General features: G+C 44.1%; 1 protein-coding gene across 2 annotated transcripts; it reads right to left on the reverse strand.

Moving 5' to 3' along the window:
- Positions 1-311: 311 nt before the first annotated feature.
- On the reverse strand, positions 312-11752 carry si:ch211-142k18.1. 2 transcript variants are annotated; one of them, XM_048249866.1, is made up of 3 exons: positions 11568-11752; positions 3601-4167; positions 312-1747 (listed from the first exon to the last, which is right to left on the reverse strand). In XM_048249866.1, exons 2-3 carry the CDS (start codon positions 4158-4160, stop codon positions 1606-1608), a joined length of 702 nt encoding a protein of 233 aa, XP_048105823.1. In that variant the 5' UTR covers positions 4161-4167; positions 11568-11752; the 3' UTR covers positions 312-1605. The 2 variants fall into 2 exon arrangements, with proteins under 2 accessions (XP_048105823.1, XP_048105822.1); XM_048249865.1 differs by lacking the exon at positions 11568-11752 and adding an exon at positions 5188-5413.
- Between the last annotated feature and the right edge of the window lie 7961 nt (positions 11753-19713).

Below are 19713 nucleotides of genomic sequence, written 5' to 3' on the forward strand. Positions count from 1 at the left end.
AACTGTTGTATTATACAAACACATATGTGAATACACACATTGCATGTACACACACACAGGCGCGCCTGCAGGTGTACGTCCGTACGCACTGTGCGTACCATCACTCAACAACGAGAGAAAATTTACCTTGTGTGTGTGTATATTCACACCATATTGGCCTACCATACCTTTCCAACTATGCACAGTATCCCATTAGTTGCATGCCATCAGGCTATTTACAATTTTCTATTAAGTAAAGTTAGTGAACACTTATCAAAATTAACGCGCACACATGAGCAGGAGAGAATACGCACGCAGGCACGCATAGGCTACTTGTTTTCTTTTACTCGGCTTTCTATATGGTTATCAGCACACAATGTTGAGCTAATTTACTAACTCAATACTCATCATGGATATCACAAGTTTAAACAACGAAAACAGAAAGGATGGAGGCAGCGAAGCTAAAGGAGCTATTCAAGATGGGCAAGAACAAGGTTGGCTAAGCAATTGGTGTGCTTGTCAGAACGACTGCATTACAGCTGTTTAAAGCCAGACTTTACAGTAGCTATAACACAACTAAAGGTAGCTTTAGCCTGTATAGGGATGTATAAAGTTGCCCAAATGAATAGGTAATTGTAGACGTTGTTGTTGCATTAATGCATGTGGATGTTGTTACGCTATGTATGTACGAACCTAAAGGAAAAATACTGTCCACGCGGGGGGGGGGGCGTACCATAGCATTAATTCCCGTAGGCGCCCCTGCACACACACACACACACACACACACAAGCAGACATTTTTTATTAGCACTCAGGAGTCTGTTATTCACTGGTTCCACTTTCTGTCTGTGTACACCAGCCCCCTCTTTCTGTCTAATCTCCATGTGCACCCTTTCACCAGAGCTCTCTGTCACACACACACACTCTCTCTCTCTCTCTTTCACTCACTCACTCACTCACACACACACACACACACACACACACACACACACACACACAGACACACACACACACACACACACACACACACACATACACACACGGTACACTGACTGTACTCTGAACTAGCTTCTTCTGTCAGTCTGATCTCCATGTGCGCCCTTGTACCAGAGCAGACCTCAACAATTACAGTGCTGCCGTAAAGTAGGACTGCCAAGATAAGCTTCACAGAACTCTGACAATTCCAGGCCTTCCTCTAAATGTAATCTGAACAGAGAGTGAAAGGAAATGCTTTGTGTGATTTTTGGGGGTTGATTCACGATATGATTAAGTGTTTGAAATGAGAAAAAAAGAAATGGCAGTTGTTTCTTTTTCCTTTTGTTTTTCCCCTCCACCAGTGCTCCGTCAACTGAAACTGGAGGGATGCCTAAACCACTACTTACTTATGCGCCAGCCATCGCCATAGAGAATATAACACAGCAACACTTCTAATGTCTTACATGTCCAAGGAAACCGCAGAGATAGTACTTTCTAGTAACATAAGAAAGGGATTAGAGGCATGTGTGTGTGTGTCTGTACAGCATGTGTGTGTGTGGAGGTCTTTTTATATTGCCGCTATTTGTGCCACATGGGCACCCATCCCTGGCGAACGGATCAGTAGCAGAGCATCCCTCTCTGTGTGTGGGTATCAGTGGCGGGGGGGTTGGAGGCTCTTCCTCAGCTGCTGGTTGAGGGAGGCGTGCAGGGCCTTGGAGGTGCTCTCCAGCCGCCCGGCCATGTCCGACGCAGCGCGCAGCATGTCTTCAAAGGCCAAGGACTCCTCTTTGATTCTGTCAGATGGTCAGGGGGAGACACGAAGCAGACGCGACATCAGAGACGGCAAGAACAGAGAAGTGGGTGAAGAGAAAGAAAGAGAGACAGAAAGAGAAAGAGCAAGAGGAGGAGGAGGAGGAGGAGGAGGAAGAGAGTGAGCTTGACACCACCAAGTGCTCTTTTTAAATTAGGGGCCTACAAGGGGCACTGTGCAACCCCCCCATTCCCCCCCCCCCCCCCCACACACACACACACACACACACACACACACACACACACACACACAGACACACACACACCGCGCCATCGACCACGTGGGTAATGGAAAACTCCAGGCTCCCAAGGGAGTCATGGCAAATTTGTAACAATTGCTTTAGAGGCACACATTTATTCACATACTGAAACAATCCTTTATCAAAGGGGACCAACTTTTCCACAAACCACGCATTTATAAAATGGTATTTAAATTGTAGACGACCCAAACACAATTAAGCATGTTTGCGTTCTCCACTGGATAAATATGCTCATGCTATGTCAGTCTACTTGCTGAATAAATAAAGATGCCAAATGCCGCATGGCCTGTTTAATTTAGAATTTAATTCATGACTGATATTGTGGAGACCCCCCTTCCCCCCTCCCCCTATTACCTAATCACATTTCATTAATTTTGTAAGCAGTTAGGTTTGCTGTAAAAGCTGAATGGGGAATCTGGCATAAAACCAGTTAATAAAACCGAATAACCGAATAAAACCAGTTAAATTGATGGGAATCTGGATGAGACCTGTAGAGACCTGTTCCATTTCTAATACAGTTTATTACACTATTTAAAGAAATGGTTCATATAGTTACTGTTTCCATTATGATCCGGCTGTAAAAGTCAGCAAATGAAGACATTAAACTAAAGCTTATCTTAATTAAAATAACAGTGCATTTGACTATACTGTTTCGTCATGTTTACTGTTTTCTATTGGTTCTTGGGTTTAGGTATTAATCTTTTCAAGAGTATTTCCTTTTTCTGGAAAAAAAATGATCATCTCATCTCATAATATCATCTTAATCCTACTGAATCATAAGCCCCACCCCCAAAATAGGTCTAGTAACTGTCAGAGGGCAGCTGTGGCCTGCTGGTTAGGGCTTCAGGCTTGAAACCGAGGGGTTACTGGTTCGATCCCCGACCAGTAGGAAAAATGTGGGTGGGGGAAGTGGTTGAGCACTGCTCTCCCATGGCCACATCCACGGCTGAAGTGCAAGGCACCTAACCCCTCACTGCTCCCCAAGCCCCACTGTAGCAGGCGGCTCATTGCTCTGGGTTAGTGTGTGCTTCACCTCACTGTGTGTTTCAATAATTCACGGATGAATGCAGAGAACAAATTTCCCTCACTAGATCAAAAGAGTATCTATACTTATACTTATCATCCACTATACAGAGTTATCCGTTCTCACAAATAAAACCAAACAATAACCTATGGCTGTAGCAGATAAAGTTACCCCTGCAATGATACACTTCTCTTTTGTTTTTTTGACATAGATTAATACGCCCTTTTCATCATTAATAATTATGAATACAGTTCGAAATGTGATATTATAAAAAGTAAATACCTAAAGTGTACCTATAGATTGTTTAGGTCCTAAACAAATATACCTTAAAATGGCAAACAAGGGGGGAGCTGTACCACTCCTGTGCTACACAGGGATCCAGGAACCCACTACACATCTCTCTCTCTCTTCCCTCTCTTCTCTCTCTTCTTTCTCTCTCTCTTTCTCTATCTCCTCTATATATCCTGTTATCAATACCCTTATCTAATAAAGACAAAAAAAAGAAGAATACAGCTTCTCCATACAAACTCCATTGCGTTGTGGTAAGACTCACTTCTGAATGCCGGTCAGTGCCTCCTGGCTTTCCCCCTCCAGCTGCGTGCGCAGCTCCTCTGCGGTCTTGTCCACTACGCCGCTGCAGCTGCTGTGGTCCTCGCGGATGCCGCCGATGTTCTCCTCGATGACGTCCTGGTAGCGCTGCTCGCCCATCTCGGCGCCCACGTACTGCACCAGGTTCTCCACCACCGCCTGGTTGCCATGCTGGATGGCCTTCAGGTAGGCCACCTCGTCACGGTAGGCCTTCATCTGCCGCGCCCACGCCGCGCTGGTGTGGAAGTTCACCGTGCACGCGTCCTCGGCGAGCTTTCCCTCCTCCTCGTCCAGCACGAAGGCCTCGAAAAATGGGGGAGGCCAGCCGGCGTCACTGCCACTCCGGACAGGGTCGTCGCCAACTTCCCGTGAGGTCGCGGGTTTCGCGGTGGTGTTGCTGGTGAACACCAGCTTTGGCCTCTCCTCCTCGACCCCTGACCCCCACTCGGCGTCACCGCTCTGAGCGCGGACGGACGTCAGCAGGAGGGCACAGATCAGGGCACCACGGGTCCACTGCAGCCACATCTTGACCCTGCGGACAGGAAGCCAGGCATAGAGAGGAAGGGAATGAGTGACCTTGTGACCTTTTCCTTTCTTAGCAAGTGATCAGTGAGGTCCCTGGAGATGACTGAGAGGCACTGGGAATGTTTTTCCCAGACAGGCAGCAGCACATGCTCAGCTCAGGTGGATCTGGTTTAGGTCTGGTTGAGATTAGGCCCAGGTCTGGCCCTAGTCTGGCATATGCCATGTCCTCTGAATAAAAGATTTATGGGTCTCCTTGACATGAAGGAGGCCATGTAAGCTCTTTCCCAGACAGTCATCAGGCTCTGGCACAGACCTGGCCTGGATCTGGCTCACATCTGGCGATCGCACCACTGCCTGGGAAACTACTCAACAAGCCTACCTCATCTCCAGGAGACACATATATCATATCACTTCACTTACACAACTGACTGGCTATGGACCAGATCACCCACAGGTCACAAGTGATGACGAGGTCATTTTAGTTTTATTCCAGGTCTAGGCCTCTTCGGCTCGGACTGACAGATGAAAATAGCCCAATCAGCTCAAACTGGCACATTCACAGTGGTTAGTCTGTTGATCAATGAGTTCTGTCCCTATCAAATAAATAAATAGAATCACAGGCAGATCTGTCACAGAGTTCTCCGATATCTGAGCTAGCTCATTGCTCGCTCCTGCCAGCGCCTACTGTATGCCAGACATAATTGTGGGCCTGTGGTTCCAAGCCGTGACTCATCTTGAACACTGAAATTGTTCACTAAACGATTTTTTGATTTGCCATTCCAAGGCTGCCCTAACAGTCCATTAGATAAGTATGGTGTGAATTTGCAACGCGGAACAAAACTTCGGCCAATTTGCAACCATTAATCCTGCTTTGCCAAAAATACACAGATACATGAGCTGCAGATGAAACACACACACACACACACACACACACGCACGCACGCACACACACGCACACACACGCACACACAAACACAGCAGCTGTAGTTCACTGCTTTGTTTCTCCCTAGTCAGAATTCCAACCCACCGCTGTAAACACACTTCAAGTTCTTCTTCTAACAAGGCTATAATGAGGTCCTTTGTGGAGAAACCCCAAGCAGACATGCAGACATCATTTCCTCTGCCCTTATCTAGCTGCTAGCTCTCCCTCTGGATGACGCACACACGCACGCAGTTATCTGTCTCTGACTTCCTTTCGTCTGCACACTGCAGGTATCTACTCAAAGCTGGCGTAAGGGCTTTGTTGGCCCCTCGAGTTTGACATCCCTGGCTGGAGTTTCTGTGTTCTGGTCGGAGAAAGGGGGCGGCTCCAACTGCTTTGGAGATGATCTCACCCGATGACAGACACAAAGGCTGTATTCAGTCAGCTCCTCGACTGAACCGCGCTCTGCTCAGCATGCCGCTGTCTGTTTTTCAACACTGAAACTCATCCCATGTTTTTCTCCACAGAAACTATTCCTGTGTCCTTTTTTTCACCACAGAAATGAGACTCCCCCTGCACTGTGGTTTGGTATGTGTGTGTGTGTGGTGTGTGTGTGTGTGTGTGTGTGTGTGTGTGTGTGTGTGTGTGTGTGTGTGTGTGTGTGTGTGTGTGTGTGTGTGGTGGCGACAGGTCATAGATGAAGGCAGACGTAGGGTGTTTGGACAGATACGTTTGGCTTGTTGTGATGTATGATGACTGAAATTGAGGGCCTTAGAGGCCAATATGGGGTCCAGAGAGGGAGGACGTGTTATGGCATGACGTGGTATGTAAACAGCAAATGAGTAAAAATGAGGTGTGGAATGTATGGCTGGATGCATGTATAAAAAGTTTGTGTTTAAAGTTAAATGATGGCAGAGAACATCCACCCTAGTGACAGCAAAAGCTTGGACAGCATATACAGTACAGTGTGTTTTAGTTAAAAACATGTATTTCTTTATGAGATTTTCCTTTTTCTCAAAATAAATTAGCTTCCCTTCAAGGTTGGATTTTTCCTAATTTTTTTCATTGTGAGATTACAATAAATCACCAACAGATTGTTTTTTATACCGGTTTTTAGTCAACTTTAGCAGAGGTGCCAATAATTCTGGAGGGTACTGTATGTCCAATATAATGTCATGTCCCTCTGCTATGTAGATATAAAGCTGAAATAGGTCAACATGTTGCAGCAAATGAAATGGAGGCCAAGTGGTGTGTTTGCACACATAGCCTACTGTATTTCACTAGTCTATTGCCAGATGACAATGAACTGTGACACTGTGGAATATTCTTAGCCCTGCTCTGGCCTGAAAGAGGGCCTGATTCATTTCATCCTTTCCGATCCATAAAGGCAGATCATGTTCACACACTATCTATTGCCAGATAACCCGACTGAGCAAAGCCATCTTTAATCTGATTAGATCCATTCTACGGTGTGTACGTGTGTGTGTGTGTGTGTGTGTGTGTGTGTGTGTGTGTGTGTGTGTGTGTGTGTGTGTGTTTGTGTTTGTGTGTGTGTTTTGTGGTGTGGTGTGGTGTGGTGTGGTGTAGTGGTGTGGTAGGAAGAGAGTTCAGCAGTGTAGGAAGAGGCACATGGAGTGTTCATAAGATGATTATAACCTGTTGTGTATTTCTGGAGAACATTTAATTTGAAATTTTTTTGTGTAAACGTGTGAAAATATTTTGTTGTTAGATGGTTACCCTTAGTCCAACATCCATGTTTGTTCACTGAGAACTACCCCCTCAGATCATTTGTATGCATTTGCTAAAGTTTACAGTGAACTCACCATGAACAAATACACAGTTTGAAAACATTCATGAACGCTTGCTTTTGTTTACTATTTTAAACACACCCCTTTTTCAGGTTCCACATCTGTCTCTGCTGTCTGTGATCTGTCTGTGCTACTTGACTCGAAGGGGGGTTTCAAGGCCATTGAGGGTCCCACAGAGAATGCATTATGTTGTGTCATGGTCATTTTAGGGACATCTGGTAGACTTAAACAATCCAGAGGTAGTGAGCCTGTGGATGTCCGTTTAGTCTATTCCAGACTAGTAGCAGACCGTGGGCTGAATCCAGCCTTGAACTTGTGTGATTTAGTGCCAGGGCGGTTGCACTCGTCTCAGTGTTGAGATGTATACTAGCTGAATCGGAGGGTCTCCAAGGCCATCTGGGGGTCCGTGGTGAGCGGAGTGTGTTATATGTGTGTTGCGCTGTGCTGTGGTGGTACGTATGGGGAGTTTTCAGTGTCTGGGAGAGTTTTTGGGGGAAAAGCTGACAAAGAACAGCTGTTTGTTTAGTTGGACACACATGATTGATGACACCCCCCCACACACACACACACACACACACACACACACACACACACACACCAAAACACCACCACCAATACAAGCTTACCACCCCCCACCACACACACACACACATACTTCAACCCCTCAGCCCCAGAATCCCAAGCTCAGTTTTCAGCTGTGGCCCTGACCGCTGTAGCATAGAGAAAGCCCATCTGCTTGGACAATCTCTGCTGATGCTTTCAACAAAAGGCGGATTTTCAGGGGGCATTATTGCTCCAGGAACGTAGATCAAACAAATAATGGCTGGTTCATGGGTGTGTGTGTGTGTGGGGGGGGGGGAGGTTGACAACAGGGTTTTCAGGAAATATGGTTTGCTGACAGACAACGTCAAACATTATCTAAGATCCAGCTTGAAATGCCTTCAGATATATCTTTTGGACTCCTTTTGTGTTCACTCGCAAATCCCATTATTCTGCTATTTATTACTTAAGATGAATGGCTCTCTCTTAGGCTTGCTATTACCAGCTGCTCTATCAGTTATGCTTGGGGGAGGTTGACTTGGCAATGGCACTGAGATACTTTGCCAAAGTTGGCATTACATTTAAACATTAATATTGTATTAGGCCTCTGATTTACAAAGCTGTTGTACCTCATCATCAATAAAGGTGTCTCGAGTGCTTTCTGAAGGCACAAAAAATCAGGCCGGCATGAACACAGTTCAGAGACAGAAGCCGTGGTGGTGTGAAGAAGAAAGCTGACAGGAGAATGTTGAATAATGAAAAAGGTGGAGTGTGCTTAGTACAGTGTCTGACAGATTCAGATGCTGAGAGCGTATGCAGTGTCACTCACTCATTTTACTCACACACACTCTCACTCCCTCATTCACACACACACACACACACACACACACACTCACATACAGACACACACACACTCATACACACTCTCACACAGACAGACACAGACACACTCAACTCTTTCGTTATCTCTCTCTCTCACACACACACACACACACACACACACACACACACACACACACACACACACACACACATACTGTACATACATACAAACACACCAACCCACCCACACACACACATCCACTCACATACTCACACTCCCTCATGGTATTCCATCTTCACCACAGATGGGTTCACCACTCTCTGTCTGGATATGTGTTTGTAATGTGATCTGCGTTGGTGAGCGAGAGGACCACCGTTTTCCACTGTCCTGAGCCCTTCTGGGTTTGTAATGTGATCTGCGTTGGTGAGCGAGAGGACCACCGCTTTCCACTGTCCTGACACCGTTTTCCACTGTCCTGACACCGCTTTCCACTGTCCTGACACCGTTTTCCACTGCCCTGACACCGCTGTCCTGACACCGTTTTCCACTGCCCTGACACCACTGCCCTGACACCACTGCCCTGACACCGCTTTCCACTGCCCTGACACCGCTGTCCTGACACCGTTTTCCACTGTCCTGACGCCGTTTTCCACTGTCCTGAGCCCTTCTGGGTTTTGTGGCGAGAGCGGAAGAAAGTACATCAGAAAGAAAAGTCACTCTTATCAGCTCCACCTAGTTCAGCTCTGTGAAACTGAGATGAAGTCTGCTGCCTCTCTGAACACTTAGCACTGGAAATCGTCCAGCTTTTTGTGAGAGCTGGCTAAACTGCTGAATGTCAAATGTTCAACTTGGCACTGGAGGACATGTCCTTTTAGGGCCATAGTCATCCATATACACACACTATTCAGTAAGTAACATGTATGTTTATACATATAACAATAAGTAACAACAAGTTTGCTTATTGTATATATAAATAGAATATATTTATGCATAGTGCACAATCCTACATAACCATAACACACAATTCATGGTGAACGTCAATGACTATCATTGGGCTGATCACTTTAAGTTAATTTAAGTACAGTGTCCTGTTGTTACATTGTAATGAGGCCTTTTGCTATTAGCGTTGTCTTGATAGAGCCTTGATAAAGCCATGCCCCTGTTGTGGTGGACTCGCACCCATACGAAGCTTTCCGCTGTCGGCCACTCTCTCTCTCCTCATCTCTTGGTTCTGATTAGCAGAAATGGTGACCTCACATGCTTCCTGGAGGTCAAGGGAGCACAAAGTAAACAGTGTCCGCTACATGGCTGATAGGCTAACCACAAGGGGCCGTGTAGCACGGTGATAATGTGAAGCTCATTTCGTTTGACTGACACTCCTGCGCCTCGGTCAGTCTGATATTATCTAAGGCTCCAACTGACAGGAATGTAGCGGTGAATATACAGACACTTCACTGGCACAGGCAGGCAATGACAAGATATTAACTGTAAGACATGAGTTGCTATGGAATTCAAAAAATATATTACATTTTATGTTAATAGTACTAAACAGTAGTTGTTATTTTTGCCATTGTTTTTTCCCAGTGGCTGTTGTTTATTGATGCAGATTTGCTTGTCTTGACGGTTGACCAATGATTGTCCTCTGCACGTAGGTGTGAGAGTGCCTCATTATGAAGAGTCATGCCTCTGAAACATTTGGCTGACTTTGAGTAATTAAGTTGTTTGTGTTTATTCTAGTGAATGTTCTAGCCCTGCTCATTAATACAGCTTCATGTTTGTTCTTTTATGTAATCCTGGAGAAAAAAAAATGTTCAGTAAATATCATCAACCAGGACTAATAGAAATATTATTTGACGTGAATTAACTACCTCTTGTCTGGACCTCTCTCTCTCTCTCTCTCTCTCTCTCTCTCTCTCTCTCTCTCAAAAGGTCATTATTAAGCCTGTTAGAAAATACCATGAGCACTACTGACATTCACAGCTCTAGATGGGTGGTAGGATAAAGTGCAACAGAGATGTTTTTGTACTGTGAATAACTGCTCCTCTCCCTACCTCTTCATCATGGTGACCTTAAAAACATTTCAAAATGCCATATTGTGTCACATTCAATACACAAATCACCAGCCAAGGGACACAACTTTGAGTTGGACACTTGAACAGGGTGCAGGGGGTACGGGGGGTCACTTCATCACTTCATCATATTCTGACAGTTTCATTCATCATGATGATATTAGGATTGGAGGGGTTGCATTGGCCGGTTTTGATTATTGGAGAGATTACATCTGCACCCCCTACCCCCCACCCTTATATTTTATGCCTTAAATTCGGCCACAAACCCTCATACTGCATGTACTTAGCGTACCCCTACTCTGCCTTACAGCTCCATGGTCAGTAGTGGGGACACAGATGCTGTGTAAATGAGATATCTCTGATGACCCGACCCTTTGACTAATTGCTAGATAGTAACAGGCCTTGTCATTAGATGACGACCTTGTACAAACATGAGTTAAATGGTGTGGTTTGTCACGTGGTTGACATGCAATCATCCACTGTCTGGCTTTAAAAATGTAAAAACGTCTGGTTGGAGTAGACTTTGACATTTCAGTCTGTCACACTGTCACACTGTTATTACAAGGCTATAATTATCTCTGATATGCGGCCCATGAAGTCTGGTTCATTAAGTTGAAATGCTCTGTGAGTCGACAAGATTGCATCACAAGTACAGTGATTCATATGAGGGTTAGTATTCTCAAAGGGATATTTGGATTCCTACAATAACAAACAAGCTCTACATGCCTATGAGTGACCATATGGATGAAATGTGATCCTTACAATCGTACTTCATCCATTTTATACCACATCAGCAACTTTATGTTCAATATGTAAAAATGTCAGTTTTCGGTGTCATTTTACATTAACCACACATAATCTGGTGCCATGTTTTGAAGTAAAATTTGCTGTATATGAAACAGTAAATTGTCTTAGTCAAATGTGTTGTACTTTATTTTATATAATTATTACTGAATTTCATTATTGATGATCTTAGTGTTGTAATGTAGTAATGTTCACTGTTATTGTTAAATGGTATTATTCTAATGTTATAGGCCCCTCTGGATGAAAGCATCTGCTAAATACCATAACCATAACTATTTTATGGTAATCAAAACACAATAGATCCCCCTATCAAATCCCATCACCATCTGCTGCAACTTGGACCCTCAGGATGCATCAGGAGAAACCACCTCAGAAGAACCACCCACCCCAACACACCGCACCCAGTCTAAACAACTATAAAAGTGTTTACTTTCTGCTTACCCAAGTCCCACTCAGACTCCGAAGTTCAGTCTTGGTTGTCTGCGGAGTCTCCGAACTTTTGACTGAACACTCGTCATCCAGATGCAGACAGAGTCAACGCAAACATCCGCACCAGAGGCAGCAGCAGTGACGGCAGCAGTGGCAGCAGCAGTGGCGGCGGCAGCGCTAACGGCAACGGCAGCAGCATTCCCTCCTCCCTGGCTTTGGAAAAAAAAAAAAAAAAAAAAAGCAGGATCTGGGTTTGGCTGGGGAATGTTGAAGCCTGCCTGCCCTCCTGTCCACTGGTAGCGCCTGGAAAGGGGAAGGGGAGGGGACATTCACAGAAAAAGAAAAAAAAGGGGGAAGAAACTCAATGGATTTCTTTCTCCTGCGGTGGAGAACAGGAGAGAAGAGGGGTGAGTGGGTGGGGGGGAGGAGGGGTAAGTGAGATGGCGGGTTGGGAGGGGGGTCTAATCTAGTTCACATATGTTCTCTCTGATGAAGTACGAACACGTTGCCAAGTGAGGGTCCCCCCATTTCACAACGGCCAGGAAAAAGCAGCTCTCACAAGCTGTGTGAGGTGGCAGAATTTATCGAGGGGTCTCAGACAGTAAATCCACCAATATTCAAAGGTGTGTTTTGCAACAGGAAATGATTTGGTCTTTCTAAGAAAAAGCTGGGTTGATTATAGCTCTTGTTGAGAACTGTTGGCTCAGAAATGGTTAAAAAGAGAGGCATTTTAATGGTTCCTCCAGCGTTTCCTTAAAATCTCCCCAAATGTCACTAATGTTAAGTCCTTAAGTGGTGAAGCAAAACCAAGAAAACTGAAGTAGTCACATAACTGTGGCATTGCATTTAAAAACGATGATTTTTTTTAAAAATGGGGTTTGTGTTGGGAGAGACACATTTTAAGACCTGTGCCATTAAACCTGCATGTCCTGCCCAGATCACTGAGAGTGCTGGCTGACCTAAACAGAGAGGGGAATATGGAGCCTTGTTTAGTCTACATATGCGCTCAATGTGTTCTGCCCTGCCAAACTAGTCAGGAAGAGACTGCTTCAGAGCTGGCAAGTCTTTCTTTTTTCTCTTTCTTTCTCCAAATATAAACAAACTTATTTCCCACGAGGATTGCCATGCCATCATCGCAGAAAGTGAATCCAGATGCATCAGATGTTTTAAATGACCTCTAAATAGAAAAATATAAAAATGAAAAGAAATGTTTTTTTTTTTTTTTTGTGGTGAAAGTTTTATTCAGCTGTACCGGTATAAAAAGGGATTCTGGAAATTGTCATGGCAAAGGTGCTGGCATGTTTTCACTGTATGAGTTCATGCACTATTCTTGGTCAAATGAGGCATTGCTATCTACACTGAACATAAACAGACACACACACACACACACGCACACACAAACACAAACACACACACACACACACACACACACACACACACACACACACACACATGCACCAATACATGCATATAAAAATGTACGCAGATATGCACATAAAGTCACATATTTGTAAGCAAAAGATTAGGCTTTTTATATGAAATGATGAGTTTTATTCTAGCATATTCACTATTGAAACAGTGATGAATATCTCGATCAGCTGTTCTGCTTTTAAATAGATTTAGGAGCATGTCACTATTTTTCTACTATATGTCACTGCATTTTCAAATAGGCATTGTTGCAATATACTTCCCTCGGGGATAGACACATTGGCCTCTGTGATATGCTGGCAGAATGTGTGTGTGTGTGTGTGTGTGTGTGTGTGTGTGTGTGTGTGTGTGTGTGTGTGTGTGTGTGTGTGTGTGTGTGTGTGCATACGTGCGTGTGCGTGTATGTGTGTGTGTGTGTGTGTAGCCATATCAGCATTTACTGAAGCTTTATGTTTATGATTTGTATAAATTCTAGGACATTTGCAAAAGTGAACGATTCCAGGAATACACCAGCAGGTTTGAATTTATCACAATCTCTCTCAGTTCATTCCATTTTGTGATAAATCCCAATGAGAAATGTCATAATGTCACACTCAGGCAATGCTCATACTGCCAGCAGAAGAATATCATATTCACTCATTTCTACCCAAAGGGGTTTCAACCACATAAACCAACATATTACAGATTATCAGATAGGAGAAATCAGTACATTTGCCATCATCCATCCTTCATCCATCCATCCATCCATCCATCCATTCATCCATCCATCAATTCATCCATCCTTTATCCATCCATCCATCCATTCATCCATCCATCTATCCATTTGTCAATTAATTAATTAATAATTAATTAATTAATTCAATCCATCATTCATTCATTCATTCATTCATTCATTCATTCATTCTGACAGTATAGGCTTTTCTGTAGCAGGATGTGTGTGCCTCCCTAGAATTTCAGCACTGGCAACAACACCAAAGCTCAACTGGAAGGACAAGATACTAGCATAGGATCGAAATGAAAATTATGATATATGAGCTTGGATAAATATATTAGCTACATTTAAATGTAATTTGAAAAAGAGTTCATTTCAGGTTCTCATTCTTTGTTGAGGATTTGTGATGACTGGGTCAGAATATGCGTGGTATGCCATTTTTAGATTACATAATCAAGTTCGTTGAAACCAGACCTTTATATCATGCTGATTAACAAGAGAGCATAACATATGGTGTAAAATGAATCACCTTGATTCTAACATGGACATGTCAGTCACCCAGTGACTAGTGTCACCATGCACTGACAATGGTATTAGCCTACTGTTGCAGCTTTATGGCTGTTCAGTGATATGATTTATTTGCACACATTCACCCCTCTGTTACCAGAATGTATAGAAGTATTAAAGTACTATCTGTAATGTGCATCCTTCTCATATGAGGACACTAATGTAATCATTACATATTGAGGTCATATTTAGAGGCAAAATAAGAACGTAGTAAATAAATAGCATCCTTAAGTATATGAGACAGGACTGTTGATGGCCCAGGGTGTTGACAGTCCTCTCGTGTAACCATTGAAATCTTGGCTGTTTTTTCTCATTGTTTCTACCAAGATTAAACACTGTGGGGAGACAGACTGAGCACTTCTGGCTGGTACACCACCAATGCTCTGCTATTGATTTATGCTAATGGCACTGGGTTTATTTCAGTAGGAGAGAACCTACATGCTGGAAGCAGACCAAAGAGGATACTAAAAAAGGTCCTTTCAAATTAGAAGCAGTGCACGCACACACGCATGCCCCTATTCTTGTGGAGCCGGTCGGCTGCAAAGTTGAAAAAAAAAAAAGTTTAACGTTAATTGCCTCCTGCTTCAACTTTTTTAACAACGGGGCAGTTTTCTTTCCACAGCATTTGCTCTCTGGATGTGAGAAGGGGATCTTGCACACTGGCAGATTCTGAAAGGAGACAGCTACACACCCAGGTCTTCCTAGGCTGCGATACTGACAAGCAGCTTTAATGTATCTCCTGCTCTGTCATCACGGAGGCTTCTTTAAATGTGCTCCTGCTTTACATAACATGGGCCATGCTGTAGATGCTATAGGATTTAGTGGCATCTGTGTAGTGGCAAGGTTGCTGAATTGCAACCAACTCTATGCAACCCTTACGGTTTCAAGCCCAAAGTCCTAACCAGTAGGCCACGGCCGCCCCCTCCTAATGTGTTTGCACTGTCTCTTGATTGTGTCATTCATAAGTCAGGATGACTACATCATTTCTCTCAAGGTATCTGATTTAAAATGTCCATCCATATGATCTTTTCAGAGCTTTGTTATAGAGAGCATCATTAGTTTTTCTTGGCTAATGAGTGCAGCTAAATGAGCCTGAGGGTATGTGGTTTCATGTCAGAAGCCTGCTCTGGCTATGCCAGCCTCAAATTATACCAATTCAATTTCCAATCTCTGCCTATCAACTGCATTATACACTACTGAAAACATAATCTGTATTCAATGTCTAATAATAGATTCCTCTAAATCCACCATACTGCACCTAAGTGGCCTTTCTACATTCTTACTACTTAATCACCGTGTAACTCTGCTTTCTCGATTGAACTTTTGTCAGATTGTTTGGAGTTGAGTATTGTGGCCATGATCCTTACATAGCCTACTGTGGGTAGGTTTGTACTGCTCCTCATATGTTGTCGCTTAAGATTGTTTGCCAAATGAACACAGGCAAATGTGACTGAACACTTAACAATACTTGTAGAACTTTTTAGGAACATAAAATAATATACTAACTTGACAAGGCCTGAGTGAGTTTAGTTACTCCCTCTACTACACTGTATATTAAAGGGACACCAGGCAACGTTTTCGTGTTAATTAATCATCTTCATAAGTCGGTATATGGTTAAATGATTCATTACGGGGCGAAAGAAGGCTCTATCGCCCGCCCCAACTGCCTGTAGGAAGAATATCCCACTTGCAAGTTCGGTGTATCCTACCCGCTGACCGAAGCAGGATCAGTTTACAGCACAGAGGCAGGCTAACGAAATGCTAGCGATTGTTGCAAACGTGTGTATAATGGCAGAGCCGGCGAAGAAGCAGCGAAAACCCTTGACGGAAGACGCAAAGAAAAGGAAAAGAGCTTCAGACCAAACGAGGGGGAGTTTTGTAGAGAAAAAACATCAGGCTTGCCTGGTGTCCCTTTAATGATGCCACTTCCTCTCCAGGGTGTCCGTGGGCTGTATCAGGTCCCCATAAGGCCACACTCAAAGCTGGTGCAGTCTAGTCAACACACCCTGTCTCAGTTAGAGCGTGCTGGATGAGACACCGTACTCCGCCACCTGCTCTTTCTGTGGAGCGCACAGGCTTTCCCTGAGTGGGCGTTTAAGACCTACTCCTGTTCTGACCTCCAAGCGGGGCTGATGCGCTCGTTTGATGTCCGCAGCAGGCTACATTATTGGCCCTTGTGGTCCCTTCGGGGGATGGAGATAGAGGAAGAGACAAGGACTTTAAATCAAAGCGAGATGAGAAGAAGGTTGCAGCGATAACACGCCGCTGGTGTTTCTCTAATTCTTGTGCGATCGTGATATATCACAGTCCCCCGCAAAATACATCCATCCCTTTTAACCACCCCATCCATCCAGACTACCTCGTCTTCTTCCAAGCACTTTTAAAATTCCTTTCTTTCATGGCTCTGTTTGTCCCTCTTCTCTCTCCTTACAGTAAGTATATTTTATCCTTTCCTGCTGTACCACCTAATTACCCATGAAGAAGTGCTGTGATGGTGAGGAAAGTACTCAAGGCAGAATGCAACGGGGGGGGGGGGGGGGGGGGGCTCCAGCTAAACCACTTTGTAGTGCAACTTTAGTGCTCTTTACTGCCGGAGGCGTCCGGCGAAGGTTAAAATCCTCAGACCTTTGATCTGGGGGTGGGGATGCTCCTCACCAGCGTAAAGACAGGAGCCCCTGCTGTGAGGGCAGATGGGCAGATGACCCCGAGCCAGAGCAGTCACGCCAGGCCTGAGACGCCACTGCTGAGATGAATAGGAATGTTCACACGGTGCTCGGACGGAGGATTAAGGATCTCGCACACGTACTGCATGCAACTGCAGCTCTAAGTAATGCAAAAGCACATTATCTAAGTCTATGAAAGCTTGCAAAAAAATAGCGCAGCTATAAAATTTGGGTCCTATGACAGACAATAATTCTTGGCCCCCCCAATATTATATAGCATTATTAATGGGGGTCTCTGGGGGCCCCCTGTCAGTGCTGGGCCCTTAGAATCGTCCATGTGGGCACTTGGACCCTAATGTAAATCATGTAAATATAAATCAGGTTTATAGGCCACGTATACTTGTGTATATAAGCCTCAACCCTTATTTCAAGCCTGAAGTCCTAACCAGTAGGCCACGGCTGCCTCCTCCAAATGTGTTTGCACTGCAGTTGTGCTGCACTGTCTCTTGATTGTGTCAGTCAGGATGACTACATCATTTTTCTCAAAGTATCTGATTTAAAATGTCCATCCATATGATCTATTCCTCCCCCCGACCCTGATCTATGGGGTCAGTGTTCAGTTTGATTGAGACCAGAGCTTTGTTATAGAGAGCATCATTAGTTTTTCTTGGCTAATGAGTGCAGCTAAATGAGCCCGAGGGTATGGTTTCATGTCAGAAGCCTGCTCTGGCTATGCCAGCCTCAAATTATACCAATTCAATTTCCAATCTTCCTGCCACAAATCACATTTTTGTGTTTATTTACTTTTGCCTTTGAGGGATGCATGTAGAATAAAATAAAAAATAAAAACAGATGTCCCAAAAAATGATGAAGGCAGTATGTCTTCCCAGAGGACGAATAAACATTCTGCCCTCATTATAAAAGTGTTGGCTGAACGGATACACCCTACAAAGCTAACACTGTCGTTCTAATCCAATCTTGCTCAACTTCACTCAAAATCTCACTGACGGCGGACAAGACGTCCTTGGAGCACTTTGCAGTCTGCTTTAATAAAAGGATTTTTTTCTCCCTCTAGTGCTCTTTGAAATCACAAGCTGCAACAATTACACTCCCACCAAGAGAAGGGCACTTAAGGATGAAATTTGATTTGGAAAGGGCTGTACATTTCAAACAGGAACGATGATGCACCAATCAGCTGAAACACTGAGAAGGAGCTCTGGCGAGCAGCATTTAGCAATGTCCCCTCCTCTGTCCTTTCTCCAGTTCTGCATTGGCTGAGTACGCTACTCAACCAGTATCACATTATGTGAATGGATATGTGAATGAAATGGTCATGTGATAAGGATATTCCACGAAGTATAGCCCTGTTGGACAAAGCCAACAAACAAAAACAAAATAATGTAAATTTAAGCTTATTGAGTATTTTCATACATGTTGAAAATAATTCATCAAACTTATGAAACTTACGGATGAATTTTGATAACATTGAGGCATCACCATTAATACATCCCTTTTGTCAGAATGCAGCTAGATGTTTGAGAACCAGAGAGGTGGGATTCCGAGAGATGAAATCCCATATGTCCCCATTCTAATATGCTCTTCATCTATCTTTAGTCTGTTTTGCTTTCTCTGCCGATTAATGTCGAGCGGTTCAATCACACTGTACATAGACAGTAGCCTTTGGGTGCTGAGTGTCTGCTTGACCTCTCTGGACTCCCTGCCTGAGGCGGAGGATGGAACTGAGCAGGTCAGCAATGTTCCATGATTACATATGGGTGTCGCTCACCCTACTTTCAAAGTCAAAGGGCAATTTAGTCAGCACCGGCTCACCTTGCCCTAAGGTCAGATGGGTAATAGGGAGAATGGATGTAGGCGGAGGATAGGGTGTAGCTGATGTGAGCGGTCAATGAGGTCTTGTACGACAGCATGACTTTGAATCTGGAATATGAGGAGTGTTTCATATATACTTATATTATATTTTTAGACTATTATATTTAATATGACAAGTTAAGAGTAACCCAGAGCAGGGGAACATGAATTTACATATATCTGGGCGGTTAGTGTTTTGGTTAAGAAAACAATACAAATTCAGGCAATCAAGTGACTCAGGGGGGAAAAAACATTGCTAACATAAAAAATATGCCCCACATTATGTAATGCAAGGCCCAAAACAAAGTAATAGTTTGTCTATATGACTCAATTCAAGTCCAAAAATTGAGTTTGCTCTTAACCTGCAATTGTGTATCAGAGGAAGAAGCCACCTGGTCAGTTTGGGATGGTGAGGGGAATTTGTGAAGCATCCATGCATCCTGGAACAATTAGCCTCCCTGTGCAGACGGGTCACAGTAATACCAGAGCTAATTGCTTGCAATACTGATTGCCCTCCCCTCTAACCCCCCCCCCATTGCTAAAAGCGCAGACATGCCTCATAAACCTTTGGAGATTGAATGGGCCGATTGGCCAGCACTCATTTGCCAGACGTCTTCCACTCCATTTATTAAAGTGTCTCTCTTTCTCTTTCTCTCTCTCTCTCTCTCCTTCTCTTCATCTATCTATCTCTCACTCTCTTTTTATGAGTCTCCCCCCTTTTCTGGTCAATCAGCCTGGCAAGACCCCATGGCGTAGGCCATTACAACTGCATTCCGATCGGGTCAGGTGATGTTCTCTTGTTTGTTGCGCTAATTCATTTTGTATTGAGTGATTGCAGGGGATGCAGGTTAGTGCTTTGTATGCATAACGACTGGCAGAGTGCAAGCCATTGACATGCAACTGGTTCTTAATTGCTATC

Source organism: Alosa alosa, chromosome 8 (assembly GCF_017589495.1).
Source record: "Alosa alosa isolate M-15738 ecotype Scorff River chromosome 8, AALO_Geno_1.1, whole genome shotgun sequence".
NCBI lineage: Eukaryota > Metazoa > Chordata > Actinopteri > Clupeiformes > Clupeidae > Alosa > Alosa alosa.